At 44.0% G+C, this 24,213-nt stretch overlaps 1 protein-coding gene across 13 annotated transcripts in view; it reads right to left on the reverse strand.

Moving 5' to 3' along the window:
• The window catches only part of COBL (cordon-bleu WH2 repeat protein), a 299,962-nt gene that overhangs the window by 26,086 nt on the left and 249,663 nt on the right, over positions 1 to 24,213 (reverse strand). For 12 of the 13 annotated variants that reach the window (XM_034964106.2, XM_055115957.2, XM_055115956.2 and 9 more), the window contains one exon: positions 1,141 to 1,450. In XM_034964106.2, coding sequence (XP_034819997.2) covers positions 1,141 to 1,450 — 310 coding nt within the window. Of the gene's footprint in view, positions 1 to 1,140; positions 1,451 to 19,949; positions 23,238 to 24,213 lie in introns of those variants that run through there. The other variant, XM_034964117.3, reaches the window with a different exon arrangement.

Here is a 24,213-nt window from a genome sequence, read left to right on the forward strand (position 1 = left end):
TGTACAAGAAAAGAAAACATTAATTAAGTTCAAGCCACAGGCTTAGAAATGTTCCAGGTGTAAATAACTGACAAAGGAGAATTTAATAATCAAAAAAAGTAAACATAACAATGTTTAATTTAATTCAATTCTTTTTGAGACTGAGTCTTGTTCTATTGCCCAGGATGGAGTATAGTGGTACAATCTCAACTCACTGCAACCTTCACCTCCTGGGCTCAAGCAATCCTCCCATCTCAGCCTCCAGAGTAGCTGGGACTACAGGCACATGCTACCACATTCAGCTAATTTTTAAATTTTTTTTGTAGAGAAAAGGTCTCACTATATTGACCATGCTGGTCTTGAACTCCTGGGCTCAAGCAATCCTCCTGTTTCAGCCTCTCAAAATGTTGGGATTACGGGCATGAGCCACCATGCCAGGCCAAACGTGGCATGTTTTTTAAAAGGGCAAAGGCTATGAAACGGCAATTAATCCAATATAAGGCCCAAATTGCTAATGAATATATGACAAGATGCTCATCCTTCCTAATCAGAGAAATGTAAATGAAAGCTACATGAGATGCCATCTGACGCCTACATGCTGGCAAAGCTCAAGATGTCTACTGACCTTAATCACTGGTATCGGTGTGCAACAAGGGGACCTTGCAGACACTGGGGGGCCCGCCAACTGCATAAGCATTTCAGGTATCCCATAAAGCTGAAGATGAGTCTCTTTCCTGTCACTTTCCTCTTCTAGAAAGTCTCTACATGTAAATAGAGACATATGTTTCTTGCTCATTGTTTCTAGCCCTGAAAAACTAGAACAATCTAAGTGTTCATTATCAGGAAAACAGGTAAATAAATGAATGAACAACACAGATATCATCATGGATGAATCTTACAAACATGATATTGAGTAGAAAAATATACTTAAGGGTATGGTGCCAAAGCAAACAAGCCACTCTTACACAGTCTTTGTAAGTTACTGCAGATGTATAGACAGCACAGAGACATGCCTGAGAGCAGCTGCTGTGAATCAGGGTCGGGGCCCCTGGTGCAGAGCAGGTTGTGATAGCACGTGTTGGATCCCATGACAAAAGACCCTCTTTAGAGACACAGATGTGGCTGTGACTTCCGTACCCACCCATCCTTCCCATGACTCACCTCAGATGTGAGTTCTCAGAGCCATTCTTCTCCCACAAGGGGCTCTTCTGGGGACCCAGGTCTGGGGTTCCAGCGAGGTCCTGGTCACTGCAGTCTTCCTGGTCTGTGGCCCACTTGTCTTTGTATTTCATGCTGTCCTGCTGCGAGTCCAGAGAGACGATGTCTGAGGGGGAACTCATCACTCCTGAGTCCTCGGTCGTGTCCTCCGACGCGAAACAGCTGCCAACTGACACGGTCTCCTCCGCCTCTGACAGCACCTGCGGGGCTCCATCCGGGCTGCAGTGGCTGCCAGACCCCAGGGGCAGGCTTACTGGACAAGACACGGCAAGGACAGGTCAGCCCAAACCACTCTGGCGTCCATACTGCCTAACAAGTGTGACATCAGTCTGTCGGCCCCGCTCTAAAATTTGGGATTCAGGGTGCTCAAAGTAAAGGAAGACCCTCATTCAAATACTGCTGAATACTCCTGAAACATTTTAACTCACAGGGAGTCATTTGTGTAAGATTGAGGGCAAAATTTTCCCTCAAAAATCAGTATTTGATTAATTAGCCTTTTACATTGGTCTCCTCTCTATGGCTATGGGCAAGCACATTTAAAAATTCAAACTAATGACATGTTGAATGCAATTGTTTCTAGTCTGGCCTTTGGTTTAATGGAACTTGTTTAATGTGAGATCTTTAGAAAAACATTAAGACAATTAGAGTTTTTGGAAATATAAATAAGCAGACATAAATATCAGTTTGGACACATCTGATGTGTATTTCATATTTGAAATCTGGCCTGGAAGATTCACGGCCATACTCCCCAGCTTTTGGCTCTCCCTTAATTTTTACATGTGAGGCCAGTTTCTGTGGTTGAGGTTACCTGGCTCCTATGCACTAAATGTGCTTCGCTGCAGGAGTTTGGTGAGATGCATAGAGTGGCAACTTGCTCTCCAAGCCAAGTTCTGTCAAGCATTAATACTAATGATGGGTAGCACTATGGCTATTCTGCGCAACTACCTAGCTATTTGTAGATAGCAATACATTAAGTGTAAGTAATGGGAGGTCATTATTTTTCTCTTACTGAGCTTCTAGATTCTCTAAAATCACAGAAGCCTCTATGCAAAGAGATGAAATTTGAAGGACAAAAACACACAAGTCTAGCCCAGATGTATATTAGAGTTGTTATTGTTTTTTAATAAAAATAGATTTTAAACTTCAAGACACTTCAGGACATATGATCTAAGCACTATTTATAACAGTCCAGAAAACAAGGACTGTGTTTTGTTGCAGCCCCAGTGTATTTTGTTTTAAAGTCATTCTTCCCCTAAATAGTCACTGGATGCCCAAAGTGAATTAAGACTCCTCTGGGAGTGCTCACTCCACAAAATCATGCACTGAGAGTGAAGTGACATCACAATTGCACTCAACATCACCAACATTTTAACTGGACAGGAGACTAACAACTTATCACCACGAAACCAAAAGAAAATCCCATCAGGTGATGGTTTATTTGAGATTCCAAACAATAAAACAAATGAAAGAACAACAGTTTAAAGAATACACATTTCACTAAAGAGCTCCAAGGTAAAGAATAGAACGAAAAAAAGGAATAGTTTAGAGCAGTGTAAACGCACGAGGAGATATGCTGAATGCAGTGATGCTGGTCTGCTGCGACCTCGCTCTTCTAGTTCTCTCCCCAGCTTTTGTGGCCAGACTCTTGTTCAAGACAAATATTGAGAAGAAACGTCGCAGTAGCTCCCTGTTTCCCATCACTCCTCTCTTGCCTTCCCTTTTGCTGCCATCACTGAACAATAAAACCAGCACGTTTTTTCTGTCTATGTTGTATATAAAAAGTATGACAAGAGTAAAACTCTCAGGTCACAGAAACCTGGATTCACACCCTGGCAGAGTAAGGTAATGCTGCTGCCCACAGGGTCCCTGTTGCTAAGTGGGTGCCTGAATGTGAACGGCCCTGTGACAGGGCCTGGGGACACATATTTCCAATCCAAGCATGTGGGCTCTCTGGCACTCACAGCTTCTGAAGGGACAGACACGTACGCAAAGAATGACAGTGCTGTGTGGTCACACCAACTCTCGGTGTGCTCCCATAGGCAGAGTGTGGCAGGCTGGACTGAGCGAGGTGGTGGCACACAGTAGGGGCCACACAAATGCTGGTTTAGCCTGGCTTACCCTCTTCCCTCTCCAGGGATTATCGCTGAGGCTCAAAGTGACCTTAACAAATGTGTCCCCACTAGCTGTCTGCTGCCAGGCCCCTTGGAGGAGGCCCTCAGAGCACCTGGTACATGCCCTCTGGAGGCACAGAACACATCGCAGGGCAGAGGGACTCTAACCCACCTCCACCCCTTCTCTAGCCAGTTATAAGATCAGGAATGCTTGTCGGGTGATACATATATATTCCTCAGAAGTTTTGAGGCAATAAGAAAAAGTTGAGAGCCTGTGGTCTAAATTAGGCCACCTGCAAAGCCTTAAATCAACATGGAGTGAGAGGTCACATATTTGGTGCACACACGTGTTAAACCATTTACAAAATGACTAATGCGAGTGCTATTACCAGAGCTCCCCTTTTGCCCAGGCCAGCCCTCCTGCTCTCCATGTGGATAATCTTCCCATGGCCCGTGTGGCCTGGCCACAGCCCTGCGACACCATTCATGCCATTGGTGCAGAAGCAGGTAGGGGTGGGGGCCTGCTCTCAGGAGGTTTATCTGCGTCTAGGGAGAAGAGTGGCACAGGAATTGAAAAGACAACTGTCTAAATGCTGGGAGGAGAGGGAACATGGGTGAAAGGCCTTCTGCCAAAGGGGTGGGACCCGTCCAGGAAAGACCCGGCAGACCTCCCCACAGTGATGCCGGCACCTGCTCGGAGTATAGGGTGGGGCAGGGTGTGGCCAAGGGGGAGCACCTGCAAAGGCTTTGAGGAGGGTGATGGAGGCTGAGTGGGGAACTTTCCAGAGAAGCTTCCTGGTGAGCTGTCAGAGAGAGCACAGATCTGAAGAGAAGGGCAGATATTCCTGTGAAGTCCCAACCTGTGTTGGTGTGAGTTTTCAGGCAATTTCTGATCCCTCCTTTCCGAGGTCTGCTCTGTCCTGGGCATCTTTTGTTTGGAATCAGACATGCCCATCTCACTCATCCTGCCCCCACCCCACATCTCTTTTCTTCCTTCAGCTGGTTCCGATGATTAACCCCATGAACTGTAACATGTTTTGACAATTTCTGAATGAGATAATGGTGCAGGAGACTTTTTTTTTCTTCATCAATGCTAAACGGAAACTCAGAACATAAAAGGAAAACGTGGAGCTGCTTGGGCTGCATCGAGGTTGGGGGCCCAGGTCCTGTCCTCCAGATCCTGTGTGTGTCCCATTTCCCACCCTCTGTCCAGCCTCTGAGGGGCTTCCCTAGAGCCAGCGATCCAGGGACCCCAGCCTGAAACCCAGGAGCAGCAGGAGGAGGGCTGAATTGAAAGCCCAAATTGCACTCTGAACAATCCCCTTTCCCCTTTCTGTAAAATAAGCAGTTGGCTCTGACGGGCTCTAAAATCCCTTCTAGAGTGGAACTGTTAACAGTCTTTGAAATGCCAAATCAAAATATAGGATGTAAACACTCATTTTTACAACTGACCAGTGACTAATTAGGAATCTTTAAAAGGAATACAACATTGGCTTTGTCCTTTCTGCTATATTCTGTCTTCCCTGAGAGGGTAAGTCATTATTTTTGAGTTAATTAATGCACTGGCAACTTTGCTATTCTCTTAAGGCATGAACAATCTCTTTGAACTAAAAAGTTATTACTGCAGGATTTTTGCAAATGTGAAAAAGCACACTTACTTTGTCTTTAGCAGAAGCCTAATATAAATTCATGATTTAATTCTCTTCTAAATGAATAGCCACAGAGCCTGAGTAAGGAATATTAACCCTTCTATTGTCCTCCACCTAAATCATATAATCCCATGGTTCAGAGGCCATTACATATCTCTGAATGAGCTTTGGTAAATTCTTCAGCTCAAGTAGAAAGAAGAAAATGCTAACTTAGGGCTACTAGTTCCTCAAGTTGAACACAATTATTCTCAGTTCGGTACTAGTTTTTCTTTTACAGAGTCAGCAAAGATAATTCCATCACTAAACGTAAGTATCTTCCAAGTAATTTTGGAATGGATTCATTTTATTGTTTTATTAAACACAAATTAAAGATCTTGTGTCCTATGATATTGCTTTTTTTGTGGTTCATTAAGAAAGAGGATTTCTCAAAAGCCAGTTTCACCAAATTTATATGGCCCAGAGAAAATGTTTCAATGAAAGAAAAGCTACCTAGCCACCTCACACTGCTGCCTTTGGGTCCCACGGCCACTCACAACCAACAAGCAAAGCTGCACTTCATCTTAACCTGCATTGACTTTGTTCTCTATGTTCTAGGCACTTGGAAGAAAGGGAAAAATTACAAGGTAAAGTGCTTCTGAACTAGTGATACAAACTGACATAAAGCATTTCAATAATTTTGGGGGGGCCAGGTGCAGTGGCTCACACCTGTAATCCCAGCACTTTGGGAGGCTGAGGTGGGTGGATCACTTGAGGCCAGGAGTTCGAGACCAGCCTGGCCAACATGGCAAAACCTTGTCTCTACTAAAAATACAAAAATTAGCGAGGTGTGGTGGTGCACACCTGTAATCCCAGCTACTCGGGAAGTTGAGGCAGAGAATTGCTTGAACCTGAGAGGCGGAGGCTGCAGTGAGCCGAGATCACACCACTGCACTCCAGCCTGGGTGACAGAGCAAGACTCCATCTCAAAAATAAATAAATAAATAAATAGAAATAATTTTTTGGCATATCCCTCCAAATAATTTTGAACAATCATGCATCTCCTTCCATTTTTCATTGACGTCTGAAAATTTCCATCATGAGTTCAGTTGGTTGCAATAGATGTACATTTTAATTGTGTTATAAATATTAATATTTTACAATTTAAAAATATTGTAATTTTTAAAATTGTATTACTGTTTAATATGCCATTTACAACTAAATTAATTGTAAATTGCCATTTACAATGGCAAAAATATTTTGCCATTTAAAAATATAAACAAAGGAATCTGGATATCATAGTATTTTCATGCCCAGGCCCCTCCACGTAAAAATTAGTAAATGAGTTCTTCCTTTAACAGGCAGAATTTTAGAGCATGTCTCTTCTTCCTTGAACTTATTTCCATTTCACTACCTAACAGAATCTTATCCTAACTGAATGTACTTTATGCTTGAGTTTTTTTTTATTCATCAAGCCTCTTTGTATAGAATATGTATCTAAGTTAAAATGTAATTTTTATTTTCCCTCACCATAAGCAAGTTGTATTAAATTCCTTTTTATATTGTTATCCTTGTGCTAATAGAAAACAGCCAACCAAAATTACATAAATGTTCTTAGAAACTTTGACATTTCTTAAGCAAAATGGTAAAATATCATTTGGAAATGCATTTCATAAGTGAGTGAGGCTTTTTCAATTAATTCCTTAAAAATGACTGGATTACTTATTGCTAGCATGAGGCAGGGTTTGGCATAAATTCAGGTCTACTTTTCATCTTATAGATATAAGCACTAGGCAAAGCTTGTCACATACGAAGGTAAATTAAGGGACTTTTGTTATGGTTACATCATTCCATTAGGTTTTTAGAACTTTTCCTCTAATATATGTCAAAAATCACTTCATTAATCTGTCACAAAAATTATGCTTAATGATCTATAATCTGACAACTCAGTTAGATCCTTTGTCAATTTGGTTGGAAAGAAAAATTGGGAAACCACCTGATGTTCAAAAAGATTCGCCACCAACTCATTAATTTATCTGCTTGATCTTATACCAATATTTCCATTTGTTCTTTTGTTTGAGATCAGGAATAAGGTTTGCCCATCTCAGGAAAGTGCACCCCAGTGAGTTTCCTGATGGGTGAGGGGTATGTCTGTCTTTTATGAAGGAGAAGGAGGGCATCTGTAAAACTGGCATTGGGGAAAAAGACTTGGAATGATGCTGGTCACAGGTGAGTTCTCAGGCACATGAATTCCAGGAAAGAATACATGTGGAGGTATAACATTTGGAAGTGGATTCCCTTGGAAAGTCCTGATTCTCCCAGAAGAACGTGTACCCAGTTTAAACCCACCAATGTACACAATACATTTCAGTCAATTTAAGAGTTGCGAAGGTGGGATTCATGGACAATACCATAGGAATACAGAAGTGGGGTCACTCATTCTAATTAGAGGACACAGGAAAGTGACCATTGGACTGCGTCTGAACACAAGCATGATTTTGGCAGGTAGAGGACAGTTGGGTCAAAAGATGGGAAAAAGCAGAGAAATGCCAGGCTGCATGAGAAACATCAAATACTGTTGAGTGGTTGGAATCCCTAGTGTCTGTGTGCACACACAGGTGTGCAAATGTTCAGGAGGCACGGTTTGGAGAGGCTGGGTTTAGGATTCGCCTTTGAGAGACCCTCTGCCACCAGCATTATATAGATTCTGCTCTGAGTAGGCACCTCAAACTTTGTTCCCCTCTTTTTCTCTAATTGATTCCCTAGGCACAGTTTCCTCCAAGTGAAGTTTGCCTGTTCATTCCTTGTCAAAATCACAGCCTCTTTAGTTTGATGGGCACTATTTAATAACATTTTATATTAATGCTCTTGTCAAAAATCCCATAGACCTGGGCTCCTCAAAGACACTGCATGATGAAGGTAATCAGTTGACTCCAGAGCACTACTATATACACACACACACACATTTTTATCTTTTCAAGAAGGCAAGATAATGAAGGACTGAAAAACATTTATGGATCTAAAATTAGACCTGGATTCTCTTAAGAGTCAAGTGATGTATTCTTGGTATCAGTCAGCTCCTATTTCTTCACTACCTGAACCAAACTCTAGTCCTAGAATCTTAATGTGCCTATTAGAGTCCCTGGGCAGAGAAAATTCCAAGTTATTCCACTGTAACACAGAGCTGTGTTCCAACTGCTGTTCTTTTAAAAACATATAATAAACAGCTGCTGTTTTTCTCTGCCCACCACTCTCACTCTGTTTGTGTTAAAAGAATTCTGTCCTCTTGCAGGTAACCAATTTATCATATCTGGGTGAGACTATCTGCCCCTAACTATTTCCCTAGGACAATGCTATATCCAAAGATGAGTATGTGTTCCATGCTGGACCAATCAAAGTCCTTCTCAGCACCTTTCCACCAGAGGTGTTCAGGAAGATGGTCCAATCGGGCTGGAATAAATGGATTGGGTACAAGTTTTGGATAAATGGCTGCCATTTTAACCAGCACAGGGAAGAACTTATCCATGGACTGCAGAGGAACATAGTTCTAAGACAATGTTTCAGCTCCTGGCCCCAACCATGCCCATAATAAAGATTAGTCTCTTGGAAGTGCCAGTTATGTGAGCTAAAAAATCGCCACAAAACCCAATTATGCATAACTGGTCAAGACATACTTCTGTTTCTGAGAACTGAGGAGTCTTGTCTAATAAGTGTCTAAATTTCCTTTATTTTGCACATATATCTATGTAACATTATGGTATTTCTATTATAGGAACCATTATTTTATATTAAATTACATATTAAATTGGACAGCTACATATATGTCTTTCCCTTTCCTAGATTTATTTTCCGTTATTTGGATTATACACTTGAGTATAATCTAACTTAGGAGGGTATACTCTCGAAGCTCTCTTGCGTCTGAAGCCTGGCTCCATTTACTTGTTATCCTTGACTACCAGTATACGGCTAAACCAAAGGAAGATTCAGATGAAAATCCTTCTTCTTTAAGACTGTCTTCTCCGCTTCTCTGTTTTCTAGCATCTTGTGTCATAGATGAGAAGGCATATGTTCACATGATTTGTTTATAGCTATATATAATCCCTCTCTAGAAGCTAGTAAAATTTTATCTGTGGATTTTTAAAATTTTTACCTGAATGTGTCTAAATGTGTACATTTCTAAAGATGTGTATTTAATTTCCAAGAATGTTTTGATGCTTATTTGTTTTTCAATAATAGCCTGCTCTTGTTTTATGTGATGATCTACTGAAATTTTCTGAGGCAATGACTAAAAGTATTTATTTTAAAGTTCTGTTCTATTTCCTAACTTAACTCTACTTCCTTTGGAGTAAATTTCTCTGACCACTTTGTTGTCCTTCTTTCATGCATTAAAAACAAAATTGTCTACCAACTCTTGGCTGTCTTTCCTGTGTTTAAATGGGGGTATCAGCGATGGTACGGAGTGAATTTCTTTGCCGCATGTGAATATTCCTGTTTCCTTACTATGGATCAGAAAGCCTATCAACAGCAGTCATGGGTGCGGTGCATGAACCAGGACTGGACTACGTGAAGTTCCACAGGGACAGAGACGGACGCTTGTATTCCGGGGCAAGGATTCCATCTGGATAGGGTGGCCAGTTTTTCTCTGTAGCCACAATGCTGGCTTTGGCTGATGATGCTTAGAATCAGTTCAGCTACCCTGAAACTGAAGTTTCATTTTATTGTAATGTGCTTTTTGTTGTTGTTGTTTTTAAGCAAATAGTTATACAGGATTCCTTCTCTATGCCACTGTCATGGGCTTTAAGAGTAGTCTAAAGTATTACACTATTGGCTAATTTACTATCAGATAGTACAGCTCAACACTGATATTTACAAACCACATAACAGTAATTGGGTTTTGACATTCTGCAGTGTTCAAATGGATAATATTTACCTACCTCCTTATTTAGTCCACATGCCCCCTGTAGTGTGGATATTATTATTCCTATTTTGCAAATTATACAAGAAGCCCCAACCAACAAATTATGTCACCTATCCCTGAGGGTGTGTGTTCCAGAAACACTCTGCTCAGCTTATAAAAAGGGCAAGTTCATTCAAACCTCATAAAAAACCCACATGGTGGGCAGGAGTCAAATTAAGGTTCTTTAACCAACGTGTTACATGAATCCTACTGAGTATATCTGCATTTAGACTTTTCTAAGCCAAAAGATTTTCTTCCATGTTCTGTGGAACAAATCTTGGATCCATTTATCTGGGAATCTCAACATATTTGAAACCATTTCTTGAGGCAAAAACCTTCAGTCCTTTTTTACACATTTCTGGGGCCTCACCTTTGAGGGAAGTGTGGGGCAGTGGATGGCCATCCCTGCTGGCAAGAACAAAGCTGGTGTCTTAGTTTTCATTGTCAAAATAGAAACTCTGTCTCCCGGTTGTCTATCTATTAAAACACATAAATTTTATTTAATCAATGCCTCAGAAAGAGAGGTTCAGGGACCTGCCAAGGCGCCAAGGGACTCAATCTCAAATTGACTATGCTTTGGGTCTATTATGAAGCAAAGGTGAGGCAGCCACCATCTGAGATGGGCAACCTAAGAAAAATGCCATCCCTCCTTCTGCTGCTTTCTTCCAACTTCTATCCTTTTATCATCAGAACTCTAGAGAATAAAGTATGTGGCCTACTTTTACTTAGCTTTCCATAACACACTGTTCATCTATCACTCTGGATGTAAATTTGATATAAACATGACCAAATTATTAAATAAATGAGTGCTGTTTGACGCAGCATCCTCTCTGATCCCTTTGGCCTTGTTTCCCAAGAAGGCAGGACTGAGCTGTGCCTTTATGGCTGCCTTTAACTGCATTTCCTTCTCCCTCTCCCTTCCCAGCACATATATTTCTGAGCTCTCCTAGTGTTTACTTCTAACCACTTAAGGAAAATGGAGATTTCAAAAATAGCATTAATTAACATATTTTTATTTCCAATCATTTAAAATAAAAATTATTCCTTTTTCTAGACTTTTCTAATTTGAATAATACTGACACAAAAAGCAGCCTACAATCCCCTTTGAAATTCACTGTGATTTAAATAAGAAATAAAATAGATCTCTACGGAAGATAAGAGAGGAAAGGAGTCAGACCATCCTCTTGCCTGACAGGCAGATGGCATCTTCTGGGCAAGCTGTGTGCCCTGCCCTGTGCTGCCCTCAGGGACCCAGGCTGACCCCGTTCAAATGGGTACTTGGAGTTCAGGGCATCTCACCCAGTCAGGAAGGCCTCCTCAAGCTGGCACACTGTGCAATGTAAATTCTCGATAATATAATCAACGTTTAGTGTGCAATAACAGAAAAGAGCATTCTTTGACAAAAGCTAAGAATCCAGATATCTGAGCCTCGTCTCTTGCATGCTGAAGAACAGACAATATTACAGGTCACTTTCTATAATTCAGATAAGATGTCCGGGTGCGCTGTAATGCCACCCTGTAATGTCAGTCATCCCAAGCGCCCGTCCCTGTGCCTCGCCTGCCCCTGAGAGGTGCCTCCCCACCTGGCACAGGGCCCCTCGGCCGGGCCCGGCCAATCTTAGCTTCTCGTCTTTGTGTCTCTGCTCCTCCTTCCCTTGTACCTAAAAGTGGAGGTTGGTGGTAACAGACAAAATTGTCACTGTTCCTCTGCAATGCAACATTTTATTAGCTGTTTTAAAGAAAAATTACAACATAAAAAGGGCTGGGCGCAGTGGCTTACGCCTGTAATCCCAGCACTTTGGGAGGCCGAGGTGGGTGGATGACTTGAGGTCAGGATTTCGAGACCAGCCTGGCCAACATGGTGAAACCCTGTCTTTACAAAAAATATAAAAATTAGCTGGAAGTGGTGGTGTGTGCCTGTAATCCCAGCTACTCGGGAGGCTGAGGCAGAAGAATTGCTTGAACCCAGGAGACAGAGGTTGCAGTGAGCTGGGATCGTGCTGCAACTGCACTCCAGCCTAGGGGACAGAGTGAGACTCTGTCTCAATCAAACAAACAAACAAACAAACAAACGAAGAACACATAAAAAGGAAACTTTTCGCTTTTTTTTTCTTTTCACATAAATTACAAACTTCTTTCTTGGCCAGTTCTTTTATTTCCTTATGGACGGCTTCTTAAATTTTGCCATCTATAAAATCTACTGAGTTTGTGAGATTTCCACTGGGTTGGCCCCACAGTTCTCGTTTTGCTGTCCAGGCCTCTTCACGCTCCTTGAAGGTGAAGGACTCTTCATGGGCCTTCCTCGTATGTGTGCTGGGCTTGTTGGGAGATGGCCATGTTTCAGGTGAACTGAAGCTACTGTAACTTTTTTTCCTTTCTGACTGCCTGGCCTGGAGAGGAGTGACTTTCTGCTGTTTTTTCTCCATGGCATCTCCCTGCACTGGGGACTGCTGTGGGCCCCGTTCCTCTCTGCCGCTTGGCCAGGGGCCCTCGGAACCCCTAAGGCAGGCCCCAGATGACTAAGACCAGCCCCAGCCTCCTCAGAAGCCCCCAGCATCTCAGCTCTCCCTCACGCTTCTGTTTTATGATTTCCTTCTCATTTTCTGTGCAACACAAAGCTTGGCTACGCATTTACAATGACGTCCACGACAGAAAACCCAGCCTTTCAAGATGCTTGGTAGCAGGAGGGGTTTTCGGGGCACATCACCCATGATATGGCTGGAAATATAAGAAAACGGAACTTGCTTTCAATGTAAAACATCGTTTCCTTTCCACAGCCTTCCTCGTTTCAGCAGAGAAGGTTGTCCGCTATCCAGGATCCAAACCTTTCTTCCCTGGAGCAGCCTGGAGAGTTGAGGGGACAGATGGGGAGCCAGGAGACAGGGGGTGCCTTTTGGGAGCCAAGGGAGCAGGTTCAGAGAGAAGAGGACTTGCAGATATGACCCCAGGGTTGGCTACTGCACACATCCCCAGCCGGAGTTCTCAGAACAAGTCCTTCTCTTTCCTCTTGAAAGTCCTTATCTTCCCGCAAGGGCGGCTCAGGCCCTCCCTCCTCCATGAGGTTGGTGTCTCCAGGGGCCCCAGCGCGCATCCTTCCTGGACTCGCAAAGCCCACGCTACTGCCACTCTTTTCTGTTGCACTAATAGCATGTCCTTCCAGCTCGGCGCTCAGCCCCTCAAGGGCTGCGGGAAACTCAAACTCATCTCTTAACGTCCTCATCCACAAGGCTGAATTCCTCTCTCTAAGGACTTAGTGAAGATTAAACGAGACAGCACTTATGAAGGAGCTAGCAGGGCACAGGGTCAATGCTCAGTAATGGTAGCTAAAATTATCACAGGCGCTGGGCCTAGCTGCCTGGCTGTCCATAAACATCCTAAGTTCTCTGAGAAGATGATGGTCTTGCACTTGGCCCGTGTCAGAACCCCCTGGAGGGCTTGTTAAAATAGAGATTGTCCAGACCCCATACCCCCATGAGTTTCTGATTCAGTGGGGCTGGGGTGGGCCCAGGGGCGCATGTTCCCAGGTGTTGCTGCTGCCGGCCGGCCGGCCTGGGCCACACATGGGAGGGCTTCCTTCGTACCTCCCCCAGAGTTCCTGGCCAGCCGGCTTTCTCCCCTCGCTGGGCTGCAGGTGAGAACCACCTACATTTAAGCTTTGTATCCCCATGTAGCTTTCTGTCGTCATCTTACTGAAACCTATTCCCTGCAATAGTTCAAAGACAGCTGTCTCCAACAACAGGCGCTGGAGTTAACGGACGACCAGTTTTAAAAAGTCACATTCAGTCCCTGCTCTCAAAAGGCAGGAGTATTTGCCTTTTTCTAAAATTAGCAGATTCCATTTCCCATCTCAGTGCTCTTCACATGTCTCCTGTTTCATGGGAATTTGTCCCAAAATGCCCTCAACAAAGTTACAAGTGTCATTTTTCTTCAGACAGAAGTAGAGCTGAAATAATTACTTGCGGAAACTATAATAGAATAGTTTCAGAAAGACAGAATGAGGAAATTACTTACAAAAATGAAACACATTCCAAATGTTTGTAAACTACGTCAAAAACAAAAGAGCAAAGAAACAATATGGGGGGGTGCATGATGAAGTGGGGGCATGAGGAAGAGCAGGGGGAGGAGAGCTGAGCAGGGTAGGGGTGGCACAGCCTGAGTGCGAGCAAATGGGACCCCGAGATGCTGGAGAAAACAGAGGAGAGGCAGCAAAGAGCCTCTACATCCCAGGTGTCAAAAGGCTGTCAAAAGGCTAGTGAGAGGTGCCTGTATCGTCACCGGGGGAAATGAGCCCTCATCAATGGCAGCATTGAAGCCTGAGTCTCCAAGGATGACCTGTCTGGTGTCTCTGCATCAGTGTCTCCATCTGCAACCTCAGGGCATCAGTTTCCTGGCCAGCTGGGTTATTTTTGCCTTATTAGTTATTTGTATCAATTGCCTGAACTTTGGGTCAGATTAAACAGCAAAGACTGTGAAGATGACTAATTTAAACTGTTACCTGGTTCTGGACTAAGGAATAAAACATATCTTTTAATATTGAAAAGATACTCTAATCGGGGCTTGTTCCAAGGTGAGTTCTCTTCTGAGTATTTTTAGAAATCACACAATGCTAACATACCATTAAAAGTGAGTGGAGAAAAGCGAAATGACTAATAACTATGCTTGTATACAGTGCTCTCCCAACACACACACACACACACACACACACACACACACACACACACACGGCAAAAACCATCATAGTAGTCCCTCCTTGTTGGAGGTTTTGCTTTCTGCAGTTTGTTACTTGTGATCAACCAAGATATTAAATGAACAATTGCAGAAATAAACACTTGGTCAGTTTTGAATCATGTGTCCTTCTGAGTAGCCTGGTGAAATCTGCCATCCTGTCCTGTCCCACCACGAATGGGAATCTTCCCTTTTTCCAGTGGATCCACACTGTCTCCTCCCCTGCCTGTGAGTCACTTAGCAGTGGTCTTGGTTCTCAGACGGACTGTCTCAGGGTTGCAGAGATTGTGTTCAGGGGCCCTTACTGTACTTAATAATGGCCCAAAGCACAAGAGTACTGATGTTGGCATATTGTTATAATTGTCCTATTTCATTGCTAGTCATTGTTGCTCACTGTGCCTAATGCAGAAATCAAACTTTATCACAGGTATGTATGCATAGGAAAAAAACAGTATATATATATGCGTGCATGCACACACATACACACACACACACATATATTCAGTGCTGAGGTTTCAGGCATCCATGGAAGGTCCTGAAACATATCCCCCTGTGAATAAGCAGGGGACTACTATACTTAAAAGGTACTCAAATACAGTAGAGTAGTCAGCATAAAAGCCATGAATAGTAACAAGATTTTTCTCTAGAGCTCCCCTCCCATAGTCCAGCCTGCCTTGGCACTGTGCGTCTGCTTGTAACAGTGATAAGATCAGCATCAGGGCCCATCATTTTGGGAAACTAGTATAGAATTGTTTCTAGCCTTATCCAAAGTCAACAGACTACACAGCCAGCAAATTAAATGTTTCACACACAAACCACCTGTCTAACTCACAATTATGGTGGCCCAAAATAACTTCGCTTTATTGGCCAGAAAACACTCACCTCAGCAAAACCCACCAACACTCAAAATAACCTACATGAGATGCTGGGGCTCCAGCCTTAGGGTTTCAGGGTCTGTCCCAGGGACTGGAAGTTGGATGCTGTCCCCTTGCGAGGCAGGGACCCCATTTTCCCCTCCATGCCCTGAAAGGATAGATGGCCACACCTCACCTCTTCCATTCCTCTTATTACGGATACCCTCCTACGACCACATTCTACAAGAGTTTTTAAATTAGGATTATTTTAGTTTTTAAAATGAAGTTTGTTTTCTTTTTCTTTCATATAGAAAGTAAGGAAAACACAAACATTTGGAAAGAAAATAATCACTTATCCCCAAGATAACCATGGTTTACATTAGGTTGCTTTTTTTGGTAATCTTTTTTTTTTAGAAGCTTTTTGGATAAACGTAACAAAATTTCTTAAATGTTTGAAGAAAATCAGATACATTGCCCTTCTATGTTTATGTATGCACTTTGTACTCAACAGATTAAAGACACATTTTTCTCCATCTTTTGTGTCAATTTAAACAATTATGGGTACCGTGACTCGCATCTGTAATCCCAGCACTTTGGGAGGCCGAGGTGGGAGGATCACTTGAGCCCAGTAATGTGAGACCAGCCTCAGCAACAAAGCGAGACCCTGTCTGTCTCTACAAAAAGTTTTAAAAATTATCCAGGCATGGTAGAGCGTTCTTGTAGTCCTAGCTACTTGGGAGGCTGAGGCAGGAGGACTGCTTGAGCCTGGGAAATCGAGGCTGCAGTGAACTATGATTGCACTAATGCACTCCAGCCTGGGTGACAGAGCAAGACCATGTCTCAAAACAACAACAACAACAACAACAACAACAACAACAACAACAACAACACAACCCCCCAAAACAATTACATAACACTGTGCGGATTCAACTGTGGCCTCCAGCAAATCAGTGCTTACAGGCTATGGCTTCTCATCTGTAAAACGGGGATAAGAATAACAGTATTCATTCACTCAGGAGCTTCATGGAGAGGCGTGATGAGGCAGGGAAAGCCTGACAGAGCATGGACAGCCGGAGCCTCTGAGTGTGGGCTGTTAGAGCGAGTCTGATTGCTGAGATTCCCATCTGTTTTCAGCCTACAGGCTGATAATGGCAGGTCCTCCAACGACTTTCGTTCAACGTCATCTTATTATCCCAGGCCGGGGCTACTGTCTGTGCAGATTACACCTTCTCGGCAGGTCTGCATGGGTTTTCTCTGGCTGCGCTCATGTCCTCCCATGTCCCCAGACTGCACATGTTAGGGTCACTGGGGTGTCCGAATTGTCCCCATGTGGGTGAGTATAAGTGCACCTGCAATGGGATGGGGGCCAGTCCAGGGCTGGCTTCTACCTTGCCCCCTGTGCTGCCACGGTAGGCTGCGGCCACCTGTGACCCTGAACTGGAAAAACTGGGTAAATCATCACATTACTTGCTTTTATTAATCTTTCTTAAATGTATGTATAGCTCGTATTTATTTCAATGTTTAATATTAGTAGTGTTTGGTCTTTATTTAGAAGTGTTTTGGTTTTTATTTCGATGTTTTGGTGACCAGAAATATATGCTAGGAACTTAACTCATTTTTATCAGTTGGCCTATGGTAAAACTGGTTTCGTTATCTATTGTTCTGCATAAAGCTGCGGTTTCCAAAAACCTAACCTACTGATGATGTTAAGTGAGGATTTACTGTATAATCATTCATTAGTGGTCATGATCTTTAGAAAGACTGGAAATTAAAGAACAAATGTGATTATGTGGGGGCTGCAGAAACTGCAATCTTAAGGCTTTGGGGAACTTTCCCAGGAATGGGAGAGAACAGGGAGAAGGGGGGGCCTGAAACACATGGGTTTCTAGGAGGGAGTCCCAGGAAGCCTTGGGATTGTTTGTAGATCAAACAAGCCTGGTCAGCTAGGGGTGGGTGGGAGGGTGAGGGCTGGCCCTGTTCGCATAAATGAGTCCGAGCCAGGCAGGGAGGAGTTGGTGAGGGCACTGTCTCCCAGCTACCCCGCCACTGTTCCCTCATCCTGCTGTTTGCACTAACTCCACCCAGAAATACAGCCAAGATGATTGCCTTCTATGTGCTATTCTCTAGTCCCAGTGGGATCTGAAGTTTTTCTACTTCTTAGCATTACCCAATGTGGCCTGTTTTTTGCTAACTGTTCAATCCTCATCTCACCCCTCACAGGGAGCATGTGGTCCTCCATGCCTGTGTAGGATTGAAATGGAGACATCTGCTCCTGATTTGTCTTGAATAAACCCTCCACAGGCCCTCCCTTCATCATGGGTCCTGCCGTAAGCTCTGCCGGATGCCTCCATGAGTCGATCTGATCTCGTCTTCAGTGCACACACTTCACCCTGGCTGTCTGACAGCAGTGCCTCCTCCAGGTGTTTTCCAACACTCCACAGGTCTCTGAGCACATGAACACCAGCCCAGATCTCACAATGAAAGGTCTTAACAGGTTGCATTTTCTTCACGGTTATCAAAGCAATCTCTGCAGGAAACTACTTCTTGGGAAGAAAAGTTTCCCACTTGCTTCTCCATCAGTAGCTTACAGAATGTAAGTTCTGCCAAAACTACTATCAGTAGCTTGACTTACAATAGGCCTTATCCATTGTCATGGTATTCCACAGAGCATTGCTTCTGATCAAGGAACTCGCTTCCCAGCCAAAGGAGTGCAGCAATGAGCCTGTGCATGGAACTCACTGGTCTTACCAAGTTCACCACTACCTTGAAGCAGCTGGTTTGATAGAACAGTAGAGTGGCCTTTTGAAAACTCAGTTACAGGGTCAGAGAGGTAGCAGTACCTTATAGGGCTCGGGTGATGTTCTCCAGAAGGCTGTGTATGCTCTGAATGATGTCCAATATATGGTGCTGTTTCTCCCATAGGGTCCAGGAATCAAGAGGTTAAAAGGGGAGTGGTACCATCATTATCCCTAGTGACCCACTAGCAAAACGTTTTCCTCATGACTTTTATGTTCTATTGGCCGATGGGTCTTAGGTCCAGAGAAACAAATTATTCCACCAGGGGGCACAACAATGATTCCACCGAACTGGAAGTTAAGATGCCACATGGTCAGTCTGGGCTCCTCAGGCTTTTGAGTCAACAGGCGAAGAAGGGATTTATGGTGTTGGCTGGGTGACTGACCCAGGCTATCCAGGGGAAAATAGACTACTGCTCTAGAATGGAGGTAAGGAACAGTATGGGATGTAGGAGATCCCTTAGGACTTCCCTTAGTAAGCCCTGCGATGAAGGTCAATGAAAACTACCCTGACCCAATCCAGGTAGAACCACTAATGGCCCAGACCCTTCAGGAATGATGGTTTGCATCACACTACCAGGTAAAGAACCACAACCAGCTGAGGTGCTTGCTGAAGGCAAGGGGAATACAGAATGGGTAGAAGACATTATAAATACCAGCTGTGATGTGACTAGTTTTAGAAATGAAAACAGTAATTGTCAATGAGTATTTCCTTCTCATTTTGTTAAGAATATGTTTGTGTGTGTGTGTGTGTATATATATGTATATATACATATAAATATCTTTGTTTTCTTTCCCCTTATTCCCTTAACATGGGACATACGCGACTTCCATAGCAGTGTCTAATTGTTGATAATTTTACATCATAGTATTTTAAGTTACAGGATATCAGGAGAGAGTAAACATCAACTCAAGGACTTTACCTTCTCTTCTGGAAGGGATGAGTGCATTTTCGGTTGTATACAGGACAGCAGTGTCATGCCAGTTGGAATTGTGACCTTGTTTTGTCTTTCTCTGGAGAAAAAGACATGCATATAGGGGGCGAGTTGGCAAGGGGTGAATTTGCAATGGCTAAGCAAGGGGTGTTCGGGTACATGGTGAAACGTTATTTCTGGGTGTGTCTGTGAGGCTGTTTACCAGAGTGATCAGCATCTGAATTGACAGACAGTAAGGAAGATGTGCCCTTACCACTGTGGGCAGGCATCCTATCTGCTGAGGGTCTGAACAGAACAAAAAGGCAGGGAAGGGTGAATGTGTTCTCTGTGTTTGAGCTGGGACACCCATCTTCTCCTGTGCTTGAGCATCAGAGCTCCAGGTTGTGGGGCCTTGAGACTTGGATAGAATCTCATCACCAGCTTTCCGGGGTCTCCAGCTTACAGATGGCAAACGGTCAAACTTCTTGGTTTCTATAATTACACAAGGCCATCCCTATAAAAAAAATCTCTCCCCACCATAGATACATACACACACACACACACACACACACACACAGTCATAAATATATCCTATTGTTCTGTATCTCTGGAGAAGCCTGACTAATAGACATTTTGGAATAAATTTTCCATTAGGGCTAAACAGTAGGGAGGGTTAAAATAGGCCTAATTTTAAGAAAATCTTCATTATCTTTCTAATGCTTTGAATTTGTTCAGAAAATAAAACATACATTTAGCAATGGTCTAATTATTCATTACTTTAAGTCTACAAAATTAGCTTTCCCAGGATGCAACCCTGACAGCAGATCCAGTGTGGATGTTTGCTGCAGTAACAACAGTTCATGTCTCTCTCTCTCTCTTTAATTTGCATCTGTGAGAGGTGGCAGGAGATACATCCAAGGAAACTTGCTTGAAGGTGCAGCTGCTTCTCCAAAGCCTCCATAATCCCAAGCTCTGGGTCAGCCCCTGAGTCACAGCATGACTTCAGGGCAAAGGCTTAAGTCAGAGCCATGGTGTCCCGGCGCTCGGCTGGCCTGCTGAGACTTGGAGAGAGGCTTCCAATTAACACTGCTGGTTTCTCTGAAGTGGCCAACAAGTGGCCACTCCAAGTGTCTCAACTAAACTAGACCAGTTTAAGACCAGCCACACTGGCTGAAGCATTCCCAGACAACATCATGGCTTATTTACTTGTGTGTTTCATCATCGCATGGAAACGTGGGCACTTGCTGATCTGCAGGGGCTGGAGGAGAAAATGATCTTTCCCTTGTCAGCCAGGGGCATGGCTCAACGTGCCATCTGAGGAAGCTCTCAGCCTGCCATCCCAGGAGTCATGCCTGCCACAGCACCAGGGACTGCGTCTGCAGGGGGTGGCATGAGCAAGGCTGCTGGTCCCAGCTCAGCTGTCCTGGAAGAGGCTGTGAGACACCCGTGGAGAGCGCTGGGGCACACACAGGAGCAACCACGGTGAAGTCCTGAGTCCTTGACATGCATTTGCTCAGGACTCCAACCCAGCAGCCCCCAAAACAGTGAGAGACGCTCTGCACTGCAGGGCAGGCACTTCATTTTTATAAGCTGTAGGGGGCACACTTTCAGCACTCTGTCAAAGGCAATACGCACAGTTATTAAATTTCCTAAGAAAAAGGAAGAAGACAGAAATTGCTCTACATCACTTGTGTGACTGTATGAAGTAGAAAATTAAACATTTTCTCTCTCTTTTTTTTTTTTTTTTAGATGAAGTCTCACTCTGTCACCTAGGCTGGAGTACAATGGCGTGATCTTGGCGCACTGCAACCTCCACCTCCCGGGTTCAAGCAATTCTCCTGCCTCAGCCTCCTGAGTAGCTGGGATTACAGGCACCCACCACCGCGCCCGGCTAATTTTTGTATTTTCAGTAGAGATGGGGTTTTGCCATATTGGCCAGGCTGGCTTCAAACTCCTGACCTCAGGTGATCCGCCTGCCTCGGCCTCCCAAAGTGCTGGGATTACAGGCGTGAGCCACTGTGCCCGGCCTAACATTTTCTTTAAGGGTTGTGCAGTATTTGACAACATAATCTTTATATTTCTGACTTTTTAAAAATGAGGGTTTGAGTGACTTCATTTCTCCAGTATGACTGAATCAGGGAACCTGCACTGATCCATCTACAGAGGTCTGCAGACAGCAGCAGGAGGCAGGCTGAGGGCCAGGTGTGGCCCCACGAAGACCCTGAGGAAACCTGGTGCCTACATGTGCCTGCAAGAAGCAGCTAGTATGCATCCCACACTTCCTTTCATGCAGTAAAACTGGTGTTGCCTTATCTCTAACTTTTTTTAAAAAGAAGAAATCAAGATTTTAATGCACGATCTTCTGCATTTTAAATTGTGGCTATTTTCATAATAATTAGGATCTGTTGACTCCAACCCAGCAGCCCCTGAAACATTTCTACATGTTCTACATGTATTTGTATGTGTAATTCTCAAAAGCGCTTTTTCTTTCAATATGAAGAAACTCGGGCACAGAGAAGTTAAGCAAGTTGCCTGAAATCACCCAGTAACAGACCCAAACCCTGAGTCCATGCAGCCTGGCTCTAGCCCCATGCTATGTACTTCTCTGGACAGTGCAAGACCCTCAGCACCCTTTCTGCCCCATCCCCTTTGTGGAGCAACCTGGTTGTCTGGGAGATGAACCCTGATTATCCAATCAAACACAGTAATCCTGTTCTCCCTGACAATTGATCAGTGCATTCTGGCCTAAGCCAATGGGTGTGTGGCACTCCCTTGGCTACTGTGATTGGTTCAGGAACTCGCATGTGGCTGATATGGGGTAAGTGAGCTGACGCAACCCCTATAGGTGCAGTATAGGATCCCATATATATCCCTGTGCATTAACTCAGCTTCAGTGGCTTTTTTTTTTTTTTTCAGGCAAAGATATGCTGATTCACCAGCAATCCCACTTCTAGGTATATATCCCCAAGAAATGAAAGCAGAGTCTCAGATATTTGCATACCTGTGTTCACTGCAGCATCATTCACAATAACCATGAGGCGGGAACAACTTAAATGTCCACTGACAATGGATGGATAAAGAAAATGTGGTCTATACATATACTTGAAAGATATTTAGCCTTAAAAGGGAAGGGAATTCTGTTATATGCTACAATATGGATAAACTTCGAGGAAATTGTGCTAAGTGAAATAAGCCTGGCGCAAAAAGACAGGCAGGCAAAGGGGAGCTGCTGTTCAGTGAGTAGAGTATCAGATTTGCAGGACGATGAGGTCCTGGAGATCTGTTTCACAGCATTGTGAATATACTTAAATCTACTGAAGTATGCATTTGAAAATGGAAGGAATGGGACATTTAATATATTTTTTTAAATCACAATTTAAAAAAGCATACTGATGCAGCAGCTTATTCAAACAATTTTAAAAGTCTTGTCTGGGTTGAGCAAAACAAGCCTAAGTGAAACACAGAGGCTGCCAGGCCTGAGCACAGTCTCCAGGGCCCTGCTGCCTGGAAAGGATGCAGTGCGGTCTGTGGTGACGGGTTCATATTCAGGCTCATTTTCCTCATTTTTCTCTCTATTAGCTGGGAGAAACCAGGGACAATATGGCAAGCTTTCAGACAGATAGAATTCATTACATTAGAACTGTGTGAATAACACTGATTTCAGGAGGAACATTTAGAAGTCGGTCCATAGAAAACACCTTCACGGTATTCTAACAAGCACACAGAGGATAGAAAAAAACAAGTGTTAGCTGATTATGTATTGTCTCCCAAGTGCCAATATTTCAGAGGTAGGTAAGACACAAGATGGGTTGTGTGTGTGTGCATGTGTGTGTCTAAGTGTGCACATGCATTCATAAATGCTTGAAAGACCTAAGAGAAGGCTGAGCAGTGACTGGGGAAATGGGGAGGAGGAAGAGAAACAGGAACACTTGATTTCAGGATTGTGTAGAGAACTGCGGCCCTCACTCATCCACAGGGTTCTTGGCTTTGCTGTGCCCGGGGCTGTGGTATTCAGAAGCAAGCTCAGAAGTCTTATCACAGCTTCAGCTGCTCCATAAACTGTGGGGGCAAGGAGGAAATTCAAAGTCAGGGCAGAGGCCGAATGCACGCAGGAATGGTGGTTCACATACAGTGTTGGGCTAGGGTGGGCTACAGCCAGCTTTGGGCAAAATCAGCACAGCTGGCCAGAAAGGTGGCAGGGCCCAGGCCTCCAACAGGGCCAAGCCCTGGAGTCAGAGTCCGGGTCTCCCCTGTGCATCCACTTGGGTACAACAGAAGCTCTCTAGCCTCTGTCGTCATCAGCACACAGGCTAATGCACACCAGGTGCTATGGGCCGAACTGTGTTCCCTAAAAATTTATATGTTGAAGTCGGAACCTCCAGTACTTCAGAATGTAACATTATTAGGATAAGGTCTTTTAAACGATGTTTAAGTTAAAATGAAGCCATTAGGGTGGAGGCCTCATCCAATAGGACTGGTGTCCTTATAAGAGAATGTTAGGACACAGACACACAACAAGGGAAGACCCAGGGATAAGGCAGCCATCTGCAAGCCAAGGAAAGAGGCCTCAGGAGAAACCAACCCTGCCGACACTTTGATCTTGGACTTCCAGCCTCCAGGACAGTGAGAGAATAAATTTCCACCCATTCTGTGGTATGATATCATGGCAGCCCTAGCAGACTAACATATCAGTGCACTGTGTTGCTGTGATGAAAATAGTAAAGTAATTGAAGTCCAGGACAGTGTCTGTGGCTTGAGAGGCCCACACATGGTGACTGTCTCAGTCTCTGTGGGGTCCTCTGATCTTCCTTCCTCTGGAGTCAAGCCCCTCCTTCCTGGTATTTTTGTGCAGCCCCATACTTGTTGTTGGCTGTGGGCTTAGGTGGGCTTGCACATGAGAGATCCTCCCACAAAGCTCAAACAGCACGCACCACCTCCTCCACTTTCTCCTTCCTCTGTGGACACAGGGAATGGCTTCCTGGGGAGATCTGAGCAGGGTTAGAGCCTTGTAGCCCTCCCTACAGACTAACAGGAC

Source organism: Pan paniscus, chromosome 6 (assembly GCF_029289425.2).
Source record: "Pan paniscus chromosome 6, NHGRI_mPanPan1-v2.0_pri, whole genome shotgun sequence".
Lineage (NCBI taxonomy): Eukaryota > Metazoa > Chordata > Mammalia > Primates > Hominidae > Pan > Pan paniscus.